The 18783-nt window shown below is 37.9% G+C and overlaps 1 protein-coding gene across 1 annotated transcript in view; it reads left to right on the top strand.

Annotated features, from left to right (window-relative positions):
• LOC133519526 (zonadhesin-like) overlaps positions 1 to 18783 on the top strand; it is a 56923-nt gene that overhangs the window by 11482 nt on the left and 26658 nt on the right. The window contains exons 13-30 of the mRNA XM_061853531.1: positions 639 to 864; positions 1390 to 1609; positions 2126 to 2262; positions 2383 to 2607; positions 3828 to 4022; positions 4541 to 4744; positions 5756 to 5944; positions 6267 to 6449; positions 6831 to 7019; positions 7706 to 7897; positions 9064 to 9258; positions 9366 to 9569; positions 11313 to 11501; positions 11804 to 11986; positions 12105 to 12293; positions 15238 to 15432; positions 16575 to 16772; positions 16983 to 16987. Of these exons, the coding sequence (XP_061709515.1) occupies positions 639 to 864; positions 1390 to 1609; positions 2126 to 2262; positions 2383 to 2607; positions 3828 to 4022; positions 4541 to 4744; positions 5756 to 5944; positions 6267 to 6449; positions 6831 to 7019; positions 7706 to 7897; positions 9064 to 9258; positions 9366 to 9569; positions 11313 to 11501; positions 11804 to 11986; positions 12105 to 12293; positions 15238 to 15432; positions 16575 to 16772; positions 16983 to 16987 (3318 nt within the window). The remainder of the gene's footprint in view (positions 1 to 638; positions 865 to 1389; positions 1610 to 2125; positions 2263 to 2382; positions 2608 to 3827; positions 4023 to 4540; positions 4745 to 5755; positions 5945 to 6266; positions 6450 to 6830; positions 7020 to 7705; positions 7898 to 9063; positions 9259 to 9365; positions 9570 to 11312; positions 11502 to 11803; positions 11987 to 12104; positions 12294 to 15237; positions 15433 to 16574; positions 16773 to 16982; positions 16988 to 18783) is intronic.

The raw sequence follows: 18783 nt of genomic DNA, 5'->3' as shown, positions 1-18783 counted from the left end.
CTATAGAAAATACCTCCACATAAAAGATATTTTAAACAGCTGTTATTGTATCCAGTAAGCACTGCGAGGTCCTGGGGGAGAGTGCAGTTGCGTCATCACGTGTAGTGTTATCTTAACCTCCCACCAAATTCAAGGGACGGATTGAAAAGCTCGCGAACCTCAGTGAAAGGGCCATCGAGTATCTGAAGAGTGCAAACATATTGATGTCGAGAGAGATAGCTCAAGATTAATATTTAATTGAAATCCAGTAAATGAATTGCCATACGATAAATACAATAACAGTTGTTATTTCTGCAGCTTAATACTGCACAATATGGCATTTTTAATATAATACGTAAACAATATTCGAGCATATGCGTCACATGAACGTCATTCGAGTATGTAGCTTACAAAACGATCGATCATATTCTGTGCATAAAGTGAGTCGGTCGCGAGCCGTAACTTACTATAGAATATACGGGAACGTCTATTTGCTATCTTTATCTTACTCCGTGTGTAAACTCACTTTTTATAAGTTTTGTGACCTTTTACAATTAGCAGCAGCATTTTTGTACATATTAAGTGCTAGTTACTCGAGATTTTTTGTCAAGCACCCAATTAAACTGCATACTGTTTTATGGTGTTACTGTTTCGGCTAGTGCTTTTGTTACCTGTCCGTTTTTTTCTTAGCCCCGCCTGCCTGCCCCTCTGGAGAAGTTTGGAGTACGTGCCCCACCGTCCCATGCGAAGGGGACAAATGCCCTAAAACCAGAGACTCACCACAAAGTTGTCCGACCGGAATAGTTTGCAGTCCACCACGATGTGTGTGCGGCTACAACAGGAAAAGAGCTGAGAATGGCACTTGTATCTTAATACCCGATTGTCGTAAGTATTAAAAACTAAAGCGAATTCATTGTATATTTTTTTATATAGTTAGTAAAAAGTGGTACTTTAAGTAGATGTTTAATATGCGCAAAGTTTGTTTATGCGAAATAGTGTTTTTTTTTTCAATTTATTGCTGACCTTATTCGACACGATCACGTGAAAATATTTTGATAGGTATTTTTTTGCGCAAAAATATTACTGACAGTTTAATTGAAGTTAAATTGACACAAAACTGTTGAAACATTCGGATGGAAACTTCAGCTGCACTAAATGTAGCGGCATTACTTTTACGGCGTGGACACGGCCACTCGGGTGTAACTCGCCTCGGCTCGTTTATGAAATTAGTGATATTCACCGCCGTATTACTGTCACGATTCGAACCGCCCGCGTAAACGCTGCAGCAGGAATGTGATAACAGTTAATGCACTTGCATGTCAACTTCAGTCGGCACCCGAATAGCACCTTTAGCCTGCTACAGTATTCAACAATTTAAAGTACCTACAATATTCAATTTTATTGTTTTAGCACCGTTCAAATGCGCTAAGAACGAAATGTACGTAGCTTGCCCATCAAACTGCCCAGGGGAGAAATGTAGCGACTACATCAATCAAACGAAATGTCCACCATACAAGATCGGAATTATAGTAAATTGCAAGCCAGCATGTAAATGTAAAAAAGGCTACTACAGGGACGAGAAAGGAAACTGCATTCCGGCTAGTGACTGTATTCGTAAGTATAACAATATGTCAATCTGAAGAATTTTATTGCAACCAGTCTTTCTATTCAATTGAGCTACAGTTCGGTTGTTTTTTATATTCTGTGCCTATGACTCCATAGGCACAGAATATACTAAGCGCTATGCTTAAGTACTGCAATTATGGGTTCCATCCTTCTCCTAGTACAATACAAATACTCTTTATTGCACAACCTGAATAAACGAAAATATAAAACAGAAAGTAAACAGTAACACAACAAAAGGCAGTCTTAACGCTAAAAACCGCTTTTTCTTCCAGACAACCTTCTGATTATTGTAGGTGCTAGAAGGTTTAAAGGAATAGTACATCTAAAGGTACTGTAGTGCCTGCTCTGCCAGTTTGCAGGTTTTACTCCTGGTCAAAGGTGGCTTTATTTCTACAGGACAAGAAATTGCCGTTTTTTTATCAGTCATCTGTGCTCCCGCCATGAGAGTATTGCGAGGTCACGGTTGATGGGGAAGTGAGGTCGTTGCCAGCAGATGGTAGAGAGGGTTCGTTGTCGGCAGCGTGGAGCGCGGGCTCCTGCTTCAGTTTCCGGCTTATGATATGACGGCGGCTCCATCTGTACTTACGCCCTACTGCATCCTGCAGAATATAAGACCGGGATTCCGCCGCTTTATCAATTATTTTCGTGAATCGCCAGGTATTGCGGTCCACTACTACTAACTCGCTCTTGATAAGTAGTGTAGAGCGGTCCCGACTGCATGAAGACTTCATTTTTTGTCGTTTGCCGTTCACAGCTCAAACTCTCTTGTATAATGAGAATATGATATGTATATTGATTGTGTTTTTACAGAAAATTGTCCTGGACAGAATGAATACTACGAGCCATGCATACATGCGTGCGGAAGCCAGAACTGCTCCGACAAAGGCAAGATCTACCACTGTCCCAACATAGTGCCGGGAAAGTGTGACTCATCCGGGTGTCGTTGCAAGCCTGGTTACCTAAGGGATGCTAAAGGAGTTTGCATTCCAGAAAAGGAATGCCGTACGTATACTTTTTAAATAATATATGGAATAAGGACAAAAGACTATGAATAGTAAGTTCTAATTCCAATTAAGTTATTTATTTAATCAAAAATAAGGATTAAAAAATTATTACAAGAATTTACTTGACAAATTCATATCCGCAACGCAGGCTTCGTCAGAATGGTACAGGTTGTACAGCCATTAATCAGCAACAGGCGTTGTCATTGCACACAAACAATAAAGCTATCAAAGCTATCTAAAAAAAAAACAAGGAAAGGAAGGATGAAGGAGGAGAAAGGAGGAGGAAAGAGGAGGAAGAAAAATAGTATTTTATTAACGTGCATCCGTGAATAATGCTTACCAACAGTTTTTTTGTCGGCCCAATCCAAGCAATGCTTATAAGATATCAAAAAAATATTTCTTTAACCAAAAACGTCACTTTTGACACTGAGAGATCGGTATCGTATTGTTGTACCATCTTATAAGCATTGTTCGAATTGGGCCGTATATTTTCGTAATATTGTCTGGCTATAGAAAATACCTCCACGTAAAAGATATTTTAAACAGCTGTTATTGTATCTAGTAAGCACTGCGAGGTCCTGGAGGAGAGTGCAGTTGCGTCATCATGTGTAGTGTTATCTTAATCTCCCACCAAATTCAAGGCCGTCCCTTGAATTTGGTGGGAGGTTAAGATAACACTACGATTTTGATTGAAAAGCTAACCTCAGTGAAAGGGCCATCGAGTATCTGAAGAGTGCAAACATATTGATGTTGAGAGAGATAGCTCTAGATTAATATTTAATTGAAATCCAGTAAATGAATTGCCATACGATAAATACAATAACAGTTGTTATTTCTGCAGCTTAATACTGCACAATATGGCATTTTTAATAAAATACGTAAACAATATTTACGAGCATATGCATCACATGAACGTCATTCGAGTATGTAGCTTACAAAACGATCGATCATATTCTGTGCATAAAGTGAGTCGGCCGCGAGCCGTAACTTACTATAGAATATACGGGAACGTCTACTTGCTATCTTTATCTTACTCCGTGTGTAAACTCACTTTTTATAAGTTTTGTGACCTTTTACAATTAGCAGCAGCATTTTTGTACATATTAAGTGCTAGTTACTCTAGATTTTTTGTCAAGCACTCAATTAAACTGCATACTGTTTTATGGTGTTACTGTTTCGGCTAGTGTTTTTGTTACCTGTCCGTTTTATTTTTCTTAGCCCCGCCTGCCTGCCCCTCTGGAGAAGTTTGGAGTACGTGCCCCACCGTCCCATGCGAAGGGGACAAATGTCCTAAAACCAGAGACTCACCACAAAGTTGTCCGACCGGAATAGTTTGCAGTCCACCACGATGTGTGTGCGGCTACAACAGGAAAAGAGCTGAGAATGGCACTTGTATCTTAATACCCGATTGTCGTAAGTATTAAAAACTAAAGCGAATTCATTGTATATTTTTTATATAGTTAGTAAAAAGTGGTACTTTAAGTAGATGTTTAATATGCGCAAAGTTTGTTTATGCGAAATAGTGTTTTTTTTTTTCAATTGCTGACCTTACTCCACACGATCACGTGAAAATATTTTGATATTTTTTTTGCGCAAAAATATTACTAACAGTTTAATTGAAGTTAAATTGACACAAAACTGTTGAAACATTCGGATGGAAACTTCAGCTGCACTAAATGTAGCGGCACTACTTTTACGGCGTGGACACGGCCACTCGGGTGTAACTCGCCTCGGCTCGTTTATGAAATTAGTGATATTCACCGCCGTATTACTGTCACGATTCGAACCGCCCGCGTAAACGCTGCAGCAGGAATGTGATAACAGTTAATGCAGTTGCATGTTAACTTCAGTCGGCACCCGGATAGCACCTTTAACCTGCTACAGTATTCAACAATTTAAAGTACCTACAATATTCAATTTTATTGTTTTAGCACCGTTCAAATGCGCTAAGAACGAAATGTACGTAGCTTGCCCATCAAACTGCCCAGGGGAGAAATGTAGCGACTACATCAATCAAACGAAATGTCCACCATACAAGATCGGAATTATAGTAAATTGCAAGCCAGCATGTAAATGTAAAAAAGGCTACTACAGGGACGAGAAAGGAAACTGCATTCCGGCTAGTGACTGTATTCGTAAGTATAACAATATGTCAATCTGAAGAATTTTATTGCAAACAGTCTTTCTATTAAATTGAGATACAGTTCGGTTGTTTTTTATATTCTGTGCCTATGACTCCATAGGCACAGAATATACTAAGCGCTATGCTTAAGTATTGCAATTATAGGTTCCATCCTTTTCCTAGTACAATACAAATACTCTTTAGCAGCGTGGAGCGCGGGCTCCTGCTTCAGTTTCCGGCTTATGATATGACGGCGGCTCCATCTGTACTTACGCCCTACTGCATCCTGCAGAATATTAGACCGGGATTCCGCCGCTTTATCAATTATTTTCGTGAATCGCCGGGTATTGCGGTCCACTACTACTAACTCGCTCTTGATAAGTAGTGTAGAGCGGTCCCGACTGCATGAAGACTTCATTTTTTGTCGTTTGCCGTTCACGGCGCGCTGAACGCCCAGCCTCGGCCAGAACATCAACTCCGCGCAAGTCGTTTGCAGCCCTCGATGCCAAGTTGGCCCTCGTGTACTCGACTCACCATATTTTCGCGCAGACCTACTGGAATAAATACTCGATCGTCCTTTAAAATTTGTCTTTCCGTGTATATGCGTATATGTCAGGCTTTCCCTATAGAGCGAAAAAATACGTCTGGATCTTCTTCATATTTGTTTTTTGCCCAACCCTTAACTATATAATTTATTAACGACCTACGACGACGAATTCCAGTACCACGGTGCGTGATAACTGATAATGTATCCGCGATGTATATTAACTTCCCCGGGGTATACTACCTATACAACTTATCCCTCTACGCGAAACATCATCTATAGTAGACGTGCCAGGACATAAGATAACGGTTGCTTAAAAATTGACTTGGTCAGTTTGGATAGAGACGTCACTTTTACCAAAAATATATTGGTGGAACCTTTCGCAAGCGTGTATAGTAACTATTGTCAACATGTTCTTTTCAATTTGCGCGTAGTGGCATTGCGCATCTGTAAGACAATGTTGATCGCATGTTTTTTCAGAACACCCGCCCAAATGCGGCAAGAACGAGGTATACGACAACTGCTCTTCCACGACTTGTAAGCCGACACTTTGCTCCGAGCTCGGCTACCCGTTGAACTGTGATAAGAAATGCAAGCCGGGATGCAAGTGCAAGGATGGCTATGTTCGCAACGACAAGGGTGTCTGTATCCCTATAAATACCTGTCCGTGTAAGTATCAAAATAAAATGAGCTAGTTTTGGGTACTTTAAGGTTTCATAAGTAACATTAGAAAAGACAAAAAGAACATCTTGCTATTTGGTGCGTTAAAATGATCTCGAGAAAGCGCGCATCGTTATAAATGGTATTATTTATGAAGCATTAACTCTTTCCAGATCATCTTCTACTTTCTATGTAGGTATCTCTTTTCTTTGTTTTATGGAACTAATTTATCTTGCATTTACCTGTCACCAATTTTATTCAATCGTTTTAATTCCGTAGCATGTTATTGTATATATTTAAGCCTTCTAAATAAACAAGTTTGTAATTTTAGCATGTGGTGGAGACGAAAATGCCCAGTCAGGATGTGGCATTAACTGTGGCAAAACATGTGCTTCGATTGGCCAAAAACCTCCTATAATTTGTCCACTGATTTGTAAGCTCAACAGTTGCGATTGCAGGGATGGATACTATTATGACCCTAACCAGAAAAAATGCGTTAAGAAAGAGGACTGCAGTAAGTGTTACTGACTCTTATAATTGCTTAACGAGGTTTACGATTTTCTTCAGGCAATTAAAATTATGACAGAAGTTATGATATTCATTATATTTGTCGACCGGTCTGGCCTAGTGGGTAGTGACCCTGCCTACGAAGCTGATGGTCCCGGATTCAAATCTTGGTAAGAGCATATATTTGTGTGATGAACACGGATATTTGTGTCTGAGTCATGGGTGTTTTCTATGTATTTAAGTATTTATAATTATATATCACATATATCTTTGTCTAAGTACCAACAACACAAGCCTTATTGAGCTTACTGTGGGACTTATACAATTTGTGTAATAATGTCCTATATGTATAATTACCATTTATTATTTATTTATTATATGGTTTTAGCGCCGACCTGCAAAGAGAACGAAATATATTCCACTTGCATAAATGGCGGATGTGGGCCTAAAAACTGCAGTCAGATAAACAAACCAAGCGCCTGCGTGCATCCAAAAATTTGCATAAAGGGATGCATTTGTAAGGAGGGTTACTTGAGAGCCGACAATGGAACTTGCATACCAAAGGATCAGTGCCCAAGTAAGTGAACCTTTTTCCTCTTATCTTTGATGTTTCTTATGCCGGTTTATTATGTTAACCTCCTAAGAGCCAGCTATATATAAAAGAAAAATCCTTAATTTACAACGGAGATTTTGTTTTGTTTATAAATTTAATGAAACAAAACAAATGCAAATTCTATTACAAAAAAAAATCTTTATTTCAGAATGCTAAAATTCCATAAAATATTGTTAGAACAATGTCATTATCGCTGCATAGTAGTAAGAACATTATTATAATTGAATATGATAAATAATTTTTATCGAACAGAATAAAAATATATAGCTAGGATCGTGACAATACTTCTTAATTTGTTAAATTGAAATTGAATGTGCTTAAGGACCTAAAAATCTTACGAAAATATGTAATGAAGAACATGGGTCATGCTTTATTTTAACTTTAACGCTTTTATAACTACCCTATCTTTTTTTACTCGGTACTTTATCTGATACCATTAATAAAATTATTATGGTTTGTAAGTATGTTGAGAATAATTTGATATTTGCCAGTTCGTCTTTGATGGAGGAAAACATTCGTTGAAAAACTTGAATAATACAGACGTAATTCAATGATGCATATGAATGCCAATCCACATAAGGCAAGTGTAGGAACTACAGCTCTCTTGTATAATGAGAATATGATATGTATATTGATTGTGTTTTTTACAGAAAATTGTCCTGGACAGAATGAATACTACGAGCCATGCATACATGCGTGCGGAAGCCAGAACTGCTCCGACAAAGTCAAGATCTACCACTGTCCCATCATAGTGCCGGGAAAGTGTGACTCATCCGGGTGTCGTTGCAAGCCTGGTTACCTAAGGGATGCTAAAGGAGTTTGCATTCCAGAAAAGGAATGCCGTACGTATACTTTTTAAATAATATATGGAATAAGGACAAAAGACTATGAATTGTAAGTTCTAATTCCAAGTAAGTTATCTATTTAATCAAAAATAAGGATTAAAAAATTATTACAAAAATTTACTTAACAAATTCATATCCGCAACGCAGGCTTCGTCAGAAGGGTACAGCCATTAATCAGCAACAGGCGTTGTCATTGCACACAAACAATAAAGCTATCTAAGCTATCTAAAAAAAAAACAAGGAAAGAAAGGATGAAGGAGGAGAAAGGAGGAGGAAAGAGGAGGAAGAAAAATAGTATTTTACTAACGTGCATCCGTGAATAATGCTTACCAACAGTTTTTTTGTCGGCCCAATCCAAACAATGCTTATAAGATATCAAAAAAATATTTCTTCAACCAAAAACGTCACTTTTGACACTGACAGATCGGTATCGCTGTACCATCTTATAAGCATTGTTCGAATTGGGCCCCGTATATTTTCGTAATACTGTCTGGCTATAGAAAATACCTCCACATAAAAAATATTTTAAACAGCTGTTATTGTATCCAGTAAGCACTGCGAGGTCCTGGAGAAGAGTGCAGTTGCGTCATCACGTGTAGTGTTATCTTAACCTCCCACCAAATTCAAGGGACGGATTGAAAAGCTCGCGAACCTCAGTGATAGGGCCATCGAGCATCTGAAGAGTGCAAACATATTGATGTCGAGAGAGATAGCTCTAGATTAATATTTAATTGAAATCCAGTAAATGAATTGCCATACGATAAATACAATAACAGTTGTTATTTCTGCAGCTTAATACTGCACAATATGGCATTTTTAATATAATACGTAAACAATATTCGAGCATATGCGTCACATGAACGTCATTCGAGTATGTAGCGTACAAAACGATCGATCATATTCTGTGCATAAAGTGAGTAGGCCGCGAGCCGTAACTTACTATAGAATATACGGGAACGTCTACTTGCTATCTTTATCTTACTCCGTGTGTAAACTCACTTTTTACAAGTTTTGTGACCTTATACAATTAGCAGCAGCATTTTTGTACATATTAAGTGCTAGTTACTCTAGATTTTTTGTCAAGCACCCAATTAAACTGCATACTGTTTTCTGGTGTTACTGTTTCGGCTAGTGCTTTTGTTACCTGTCCGTTTTTTTCTTAGCCCCGCCTGCCTGCCCCTCTGGAGAAGTTTGGAGTACGTGCCCCACCGTCCCATGCGAAGGGGACAAATGTCCTAAAACCAGAGACTCACCACAAAGTTGTCCGACCGGAATAGTTTGCAGTCCACCGCGATGTGTGTGCGGCTACAACAGGAAAAGAGCTGAGAATGGCACTTGTATCTTAATACCCGATTGTCGTAAGTATTGAAAACTTAAGCGATTGATTTCAGTTGCCATCTGAATTGCACCTTTAATCTTCTACAGTGCTCAACAAATTAAAGAATATTAAATTTCATTATTTTAGCACCGTTCAAATGCGCTAAGAACGAAGTGTATGTAGCTTGCCCATCAATCTGCCCAGGGGAGAAATGTAGCGACTACATCAACCAAACGAAATGTCCACCATACAATATCGACATTTCAGTAAATTGCAGGCCGGCATGTAAATGTAAGAAGGGCTACTACAGGGACGAGAAAGGAAACTGCATTCTGGCTTGTGACTGTATTCGTAAGTAGAACAATATATCAATCTATCTCATTTCATTTCATTTCATTTATTCAACATTAAAAGTCATGTGCATTACAGAAGATGTTCTCTTTTAGTCTGTTGAATTTTATCGCCGTCTTTCCATTATGTTCAGGTACAGTTCGGTTGTTTTTTTATACAATACCTATAGAGTCAGTGCTGCACTAAGCGCTATGCTTGAGTGCCTACTCCTGCAATAATGAGTTCCATCATTTTGGTAGTACAATACAAATACTATTCATTGCACACCTCAATAAAAGAACAGCAACCCAATAGGCGGTTTTTCTGTAAAAAATGCAGACAAAATTTTTTGTCGTTGCCGTTCACGGCACGTTCAACCTACTGGAAGAAATACTCGATCATCCTCAACTGTAAGTTTCTCCAGAAATTTTCTGCCTCGCACAGCTAAACTGTGGAATGAACTGTCGCCTGCGATATTTCCGGACCGATACGACCTTCAAACCTTCAAGAAAAGAGCGTACTCCCATCTTAAAGTCCGGCAACGCACTTACAACCCCTCTGGTGTTGCAGGTATCCATGGGCGGCGGTAATCGCTTACCCTCAGGTGATCCGTCTGCTCCTGTTTGTCTCCTGTATCATATAAAAAAAAATTGTTCTTTGGCCAAACCCTTCGTATATAATTTATTAAGGATCTAAATTTATTATCGCTCTGTACATGTTTCTTGATCATATTTAATTTCCCGTCGCTAAACTGCGAATATAATATAATAATTATAAATTCATTTACTTCGACCAACTTAGTATCATATTACATTATAAAATTACATTTAAATTATTATATTAAAACTTAAGGTTAAAGTTAACTTAAACTAAAGCAAATTAAATCAAATATACTCATTATATTTTAACCTAGACAAGAGAGGCTTGGACACCAGTACGTGAATCATACGACAGTGATTCAGGTACTGGCAGTCAAAGCTCTCCGCGAACGCCCTTAAGATGCCGTTGGAACTAGCCCGCACTCTGCGCACCAGGGATGTGCAGCGTTTCCTTATTGTAGTGTAGAAACAGTCTACCCTGGCCTCCGCGAACATCCCCGACGCACTACAAAAACGAGGTAGTCCCATCAGCACCCTGAAAGCGTTGTTATACTGTATACGAAGAGCGTTGTACTGTTTTTGCGTATAGCACGCCTACAGACTAGCAGTGTAAAAGGTTGTACAGAATGCTCCAAAAAGAGTCTTTTTCACCTCAATGGAGTTACTAGCAAATCCACCACATTTGCTCTAACACACAACGCTCTCCGTTTCCTTTCGATGTCAGCATCATCTCTCAAGTCAAAGGTTACTACATGCCCAAGGTATTTGAGTTGGTTCACCCTAGTCAGTGGAGTTCCGTTTAATGTTCTATCATAAAACACGTTTGCGCTTCCAAAACCCTATTTACGCAATCACTCATTGATTCCGTTAACGCGCGACCTGATAATGTGTCCGAGATCTACATTAACTTCCCCGGGGTATACTAAACCTTTACATCGTATCGCTGTACGCGAAACATCATACGCTGTAGACGCGCCGTGACATAAGACAATGATTTCTTAAAAATTGACTCAATCAGCTTGTGGTCAGTTTGGTTAGCGACGCACTTCCACCAAATACGTATTGTAGAACCGTTCACAAGCGTCTATTGCCAACATTTCCTTTTCAATTTACGCGTAGCGGTGTTGCGCATTTGTACGAGAATAATGATTTCATGATTTTTCAGAACATCCGCCCAAATGCGGCATGAACGAGGTATACGACAACTGCACTTCCACGAGTTGTAAGCCGACACTTTGCTCCGAGCTCGGCTACCCGTTGAACTGTGATAAGAAATGCAAGCCGGGATGCAAGTGCAAGGATGGCTATGTTCGCAACGACAAGGGTGTCTGTATCCCTATAAATACCTGTCCGTGTAAGTATCAAAATGAAATGAGTTAGTTTTGGGTACTTTAAAGTTTCTTAAGTAACATAAGAAAAGACAAAAAGAACATCTTGCTATTTGGTGCGTTAAAATGATCTCGAGAAAGCGCGCATCGTTATAAATGGTATTGTTTATGTAGCATTAACTCTTTCCAGATCATCTTCTACTTTCTATGTTTTATGGAATTAATTTATCTTGCATTTACCTATCACCAATTTTATTCAATCGTTTTTTTCCGTAGCATTTTCTTGTATCTATTTAAGCCTTCTAAATGAACATGTTTGTAATTTTAGCATGTGGTGGAGACGAAAACGCCCAGTCAGGATGTGGCATTAACTGTGGCAAAACATGCGCTTCGATTGGCCAAAAACCTCCTATAGTTTGTCCAAAGATTTGTAAGCTCAACAGTTGCGATTGCAGGGATGGATTCTATTATGACCCTAACCAGAAAAAATGCGTTAAGAAAGAGGACTGCAGTAAGTGTAACTGACTCTTTTATCTGCTTAACGAGGTTCACGATGTGGTATGGAGATTTTCTTTAGGTAATTAAAATGATGAATGAAAGAAGTTATGATATTCTTTATATGATTTTAGCGCCGACCTGCAAAGAGAACGAAATATATTCCACTTGCATAAATGGTGGATGTGGGCCAAAATACTGCAGTCAGATAAACCAGTCAAGCGCCTGCGTAGATCCTAAAATTTGCAAAAAGGGATGCATTTGTAAGGAGGGTTACTTGAGAGCCGACAATGGAACTTGCATACCAAAGGATCGGTGCCCACGTAAGTAAACCTTTTTCCTCTTATCTTCGATATCTCTTATACCGGTTCGTTAAGTTAACCGCCTAAGGGCCAGCTATACAAAAGAAAAATCCAAAATTTACAACGGAGATTTGGTCATATACTTGTAGTGAAGGAAGTGAGGAACATTGACGTATAATTCCTAATCAGAATGGGTTATTTCTAAGTGAAAACTTGCATGAGAATTTTCTCATAAAAGTTTTCAGAAATTTTGGAGATTTTGATAATTTTCTGCAACTTGCACATTCCTTTGTACAATGAGAGACTATTTGTATCGACTGTTATTTTTGGTTACCTATTGCAACTCCAAATTTTCATTTGACCAAACGCGTTTTTTTGACAGCCATTGAATTTTTAGTAGGGTCACCAATCTCTAACCTTAGCTTCTTATATATTCATTTTACAAAGGTTGAAATTTTGATTTTTTAGAATAATTAAGGTATTTAGGTAAGTATGTACTAACTTTGAAAATTACATCTTTTACACTGTATCTTGGTTGACGTGATCTGGTCCTGGCAGAATATCAGTGTCTCTCCCAAAGGTTGAAGCGTAATACTAAGCCAGAACCATTTTGTTTTTCTGCGACGCACACTAAATGTTCTATATGTATGGAACGGTATTTCAATGTACCTTTTTTTCTTTTGTATGATTTTGTATTATCTGTTTTTTTTTTTTGTTTTTTTATTATTTGTATTTTCTGCGTATATTGTGGCAAACAAATAAATGGATTATCTATCTATCTAATAAATTGATACGCGCGTCATGGGCTAAAGAAACCGGTTTATATGAGCTCTCCGATTACGCATAGGTTGTTACGGAGTTTACGGTCACGTAACACTGGTTATTTCGAGATATCTAGGCGTGTTTGAGTAGCCAACCGCCAAGAACTGTTTGACAACCCATGACGTTTGAAAACAAAAAAATCTTATGTGACTGTAAACTTCCTATTATTATCATATGAATATTTGCCATTTGCCGTAGCATTTGAGTAGCAAAAGCTATTTGACATTTATGATATTGAATTTGCTATGTGCATGACTGTCACGCAACCTAGCGTCCGCAAGTCTAGGGGAAAACGTTAATGCACTACATCTTACAAAACTACTCCAACACTAAAAACTACTGAACAGATTTTCATACGACTTTCATCTATCAATAGAGTGATTCTCGAAAAAGGCTTAGGTATATAACTTGTTAAGGTTTTGTGTGAATTGGTTGAAATATAACGATGTTGTCGGAAAAACTCACGATGGCTAAGAACTTTAATTGAAAACGCTGCCTATTCCGTTTGAGCTATAACAACACAATGTATGGTGGGGTCGTCTATCTTTCATGGATCTATCAAAACCGTGATGTTGATTGTCTATCTTTTAAGGATAATGTACTATACCCATTCTTAACTTCTAGAAAAAGATCACATAGTATGTGGCATTTGCAAAGCTATTTACACGGATACAGTATTCATAATTATCAAATTAAATAAGTTAGTTATATTAAGCATTTCATACAGATTACAATGATCCCTTACACCATACAATTTTAATAAATGTTTCATGAGTAATCGTAAATTAAAGTTTCATTTCGAGCCATATAACTTGTACGAAATGTTAAAGACGCTATCAGCAGTTAGTTCTAATTTTTACCACCTTGTGCGCTGGTATCGCTTTACTTACCCCCACCATGCTCTTCGCACGGTCCCAATATTCTAGAAAAATATAAAGAATAATAACAAAAGACTATGAACTGTAAGTTCGTGATGAATTGTATGAACGTATTGTAACTAATGCTTGTCAAACATTTTTTTGGTGTTAATCACAATATGTCATAACACAATATTTTATGGTTATAGAAAGTACCTCCACATGAAATATATTTTATTGGCCGCAACTTACTGTCGGATATACGGGAACGCCTACTTGCTATCTCCATCGCACTCCGTCTATAAAACCTACTTTTTATGACCTGTGTGACCTATTAATATTAGCAGTAGTTTTGTACATATATTAAGTGCAAGTCAATCCAATTTTTTTTTTCATGTACCCAATTAAACTGAAAACTGATTCCAGGCCCCTGTTTCACCAACCTGACAAGTGCGACATATGTCAAGAAAAATTGTCATTGACATATTCTTTCTGTTTCACCAAAGTCTACAATTGTCACACGATGAATTTAACCCGTAGGTCAGAAGTTGACACTGGCAAAAACCGGGCAACTAGGAGCGCGATGCATCTGTCAGTGAGTGCATAATAATGAGATAATGAGAATGCATCCCGCTCTTATTGTTGTACTATGCGCTATTATGAATGAAACTAAATATTAAACATTTACACTGAGCGTAGCCCGACATGCTCTAGACCGGTTTTCTTTTATAAAATATTTAGTAGCTATATTAGAGCGGTTTCTTGTAATAAAACAAAATTCATCTCTTACATTTCCTTCTTACTGTCTATGGGTAGGGTTAGATTAACATACCTACCGTGAGTCTCACACACGCCAATATTGATACATGTATTACAAACATGTACGAGCGAAATGCATGTGCGAATGATATCTTCCATGGCAAAGAATAAAACAATATTATCTCCTGTAATACGAGTATAAGCGGGATATTGCTAATTGTACGTGCATATTATAGCTCTGCAACCAATATCAGGACCGCCCAATCGCAAAACACGACAATTGTTACGCAAGCCCGAGTGCTCTTATGTCATGTCAAGAATTATCGACATTTCTACAAATATGTAAACTTAGAAAAATGACCTCTGTTTCACCAAACATTTGACCGCGACATATGTCACAACTTTTCTATGAACTTGTCACCTGGCACGTGACATATGTCGCCGACACTTATCAGTTTGGTGAAATAGGGGCCTGGTGTTACTGTTTCATCTAGTGTTTCTTTTTTGACCTTTGAGTTGTGTTTTAGCCCCACATGACTGCCCCTATGGGGAAGTTTGGGATAAGTGCCCTACCGTCCCATGCGAAGGGGACAAATGTCCTAAAACCAGAGACTCGCCACAAAGTTGTCCGACCGGCATAGTGTGCAGTCCACCGCGATGCGTGTGCGGCTACAACAGGAAAAGAGCTGAGAATGGCACCTGTATCCCAATACCATATTGTCGTAAGTATTACAAACTTAAGCAACTGATTTCATTCACATTTTTTAAATATCGTTGGTAAAAAGTGGTACTTTACGCGGGTGAAAACATCTACGCAAAAACGAACTATGCGCATGTTAACTTTAACAAGTTCGTTTTTGAGAAATACTGCTTTTTTGTTTTCCAACTTATTGCTGACCTTTTTACACATGACCACATAAAGAAATAGAAAGAAAGAAATATTATTGATAATTCAATTGAAATTGAATTGACGCAACGCTACATTCTACAGCAGTTAAATCATAAAATGGCAACTTTAGCTGCCATCCACATTCCAGTACTAAATACTGCAGCGTGAACAAGGCAAATTTAACTGGTAATTTCCTTCATAAAATGAGTGACGTTTTTCGTTTTTCACGCAAAATAAGTGCCAATCGTCGAGTTGCGGAAACCTGTATGGCTAGCAAAGTATCTCGCCCGCCAGATAGACGACCCGTCCCTCTCTTATACAATTAGAAAAATACGGGTAATCTATCTCGCGGACGAGATACTCTCGCGCCCCTCCTGTGCTAGCCCTACCGTCCGTGCTATAATACAAAACAATACAATGAGTGGCGTTTGCCGCCGCATTACAGTTACGTTGTAACAGTAATGTAAATGCGAATGTCCAAAGTAATCTGTTGGCATAAATCGTCTTTTGGAGTGCCTACTGACAAATTACAATGGCCCAGTGGAAGATTTTAAAACCATAACAAGAGCAGCCGTTATCTACTTGTAAAAATGTAGATTTAGGTTATAAACTAGTTAATTAATGCACAGATTGCACAGTGTATTGTAATCATCATACGATGAAAATACTTAATTGCTGTTGCAATCCGAATGTTACCTCCAGTTGCCATCCGAATTGTACATTTAACTTTCTACAGTGTTCAGTGCCCCTAGTATAATTCGATAGCGAAACGTGACGAACGCGTTTGCGATAAGTCTCATTTCATATGGGATTTTGAGTTTCCAAAACGTCCCGCTTGGTGCGCTGTTTCTAACTCCCATACAAAATGAGACTTAACGCAAACGCGTACATCACGTCACGCTATCGAATAAATTTTCACTAGGGGTCCTGTTCAAGAATTCAAAGTAACTACAATATTCCATTTTATTGTTTTAGCACCGTTTAAATGCGGTAAGAACGAAATGTATGTAGCTTGCCCATCAAACTGCCCGGGGGAGAAATGTAGCGACTACATCAACCAACCGAAATGTCCACAATACATTATCGGCGTTATAGAAAATTGCAAACCAACGTGTAAATGCATAATGGGCTACTACAGGGACGAGAAAGGAAACTGCATTCAGGCTTGTGACTGTAAGTATAACATTGTTTCAATCTATCTCTTTTCGTCTGTTTATTTTATTCCTGATTCATGGGTGTTTTCTATGTATTTCAGTATTTGTATATTATATATCGTTGTCTGAGTATCCACATCACAAGCCTCATTGATCTTACTGTGGGACTTAGTCAATTTGTGCAAGGATGTCGTATAATATTTATTTACTCTTTCATTTACATTTACAGGTCCAGTCAGTACCACGACGACGCCGAAGCCTACTCCTCCCCCCTGCGATTAGTTTCGCCCTGCGCTCACCGCAATCAGGCCACTTCTGGGCACTTTCGAAAATTTATATAAATCTGATTTTTGTTTTATAATGACCTGTAAAATATCGTAAAAATTGTGAACATATTTTGACCGTAAACATTGTTTCATTACATCACAGACTACATATATATGATTTAGGGTAAACATCCAGTAATAACTCGGTACGTAACCTATTTACCTTGAACGATATTTAGATTTACTTACACACATAAAAATTGAAACAGAAAAAAGAAATAAGCACATTTACAAAATGGAATAATTAATAAAAAAATAATGTACCTACCTACATACTGTGCGCAATGCAGCAGGACAAAATGGCCACGGCTCAGTGATACTCTTCACTCTTTCAAGTAAAGCACTGATTTTCTGCCAGAGAAGATGACACCTGTCATCGTATCTTTCGTATTTGAAAAACGCTGTAACATAACTTTTACCATCATTTAAGGAGTCATTAATTTAGTAAATAACAAGTCTCAGACTTATGTTTTAACAGCTGCAGTTCTGTGACTTAAAAATGTTATTTATTCAAGCGATAACGTCAGAAATGATCCTATCTACTTAATCATCAAAACAAATATCTGTAGGTATAGTCGTAGCTGCAGAAAACGTAAAAAAGTTGAAATGCGGCGTTGTCTGATCAAAAGATTTCCTTTTGCAGAATTCATCTTTGTGTTACTAAGATGTGTTTAGGAAGTGGAGCCATCCAGATTTTTGGTGCAGCTTTTCCTCAATGCAGATGTTTCCCAGGGTAGGTTTTCAGCAACGGCGACGTCTGATGTTAATAATTGTTTAAATTTTGGTTCTAATACAAGTTTAGTATCATTTTCAACTAAATCAAAGATGTAGACGTAGATATTTATTGATTTTCCGTACAATACTCCACCACTAAGGGATAATTTTTGGAATAAGAACTATCCTATCTTCTTCCCCAGGACTCAAACCACCAAACCAAACCAAATTTTAAGTAAATTGGTTCAGCGGTTTAAGCGTGAACAAGATTTTTTTTCATACCTTATATATTTTTCTTCAGAATGGTGTTAATATGAAATCATAAATGAATTCTTTATCCCCGATCTAACGAAAACGATTAATTAAGTTATTTAGATTTTAAACGAATTTTAACTCTGATGATGAATGATAATCGATTCTATATATTGTAATTGTTTGCTTGAATTTTATTTTTTTGTGGGAATAAATGGCTTTATTATTATTATTATAACGAAAACGATATTAAATGGTATTGATATCTAGATAAAGTTGAGAGCCCCCCCCATAAAAATTTACATCAAAAATCTTGGTGGCTCCACTTCTTGGCTCCTAAGGACCAATCCTGCCAAAGGAAATCTTTTGTTCACGACACGCCGTATAGGTACTGTCTCTGTCTGTTGTATAATAGTTTTAGCTAAATGATTTTTTAACACTTTTGGAAGCATTCTCGCCTCTTGTTGATTACACGAGCATTTTGTTATTCAGTGAAACGAATGAACCATAGATATAGAATGAACGCATGTGATTGTCTTAACATACCTATACCTACCGCTTTTATTTTTCAGCTAAGTCAATAATAGCTTCTCTGTGGGAAGTAATTACACGAAAATGAGCCTTATTAGTGAACTCTGGTTACTGAGGCATTAAATTTATATATATACACACCCACATACAATACGTAACACGAGAGTGATCCGTTTGAATATATTTAACACACCCACATGTTTGACG

Source organism: Cydia pomonella, chromosome 7 (assembly GCF_033807575.1).
Source record: "Cydia pomonella isolate Wapato2018A chromosome 7, ilCydPomo1, whole genome shotgun sequence".
Lineage (NCBI taxonomy): Eukaryota > Metazoa > Arthropoda > Insecta > Lepidoptera > Tortricidae > Cydia > Cydia pomonella.
The sequence above is the reverse complement of the archived record's forward strand: the minus strand, read 5'-3'. Positions and strand labels throughout refer to the sequence as shown.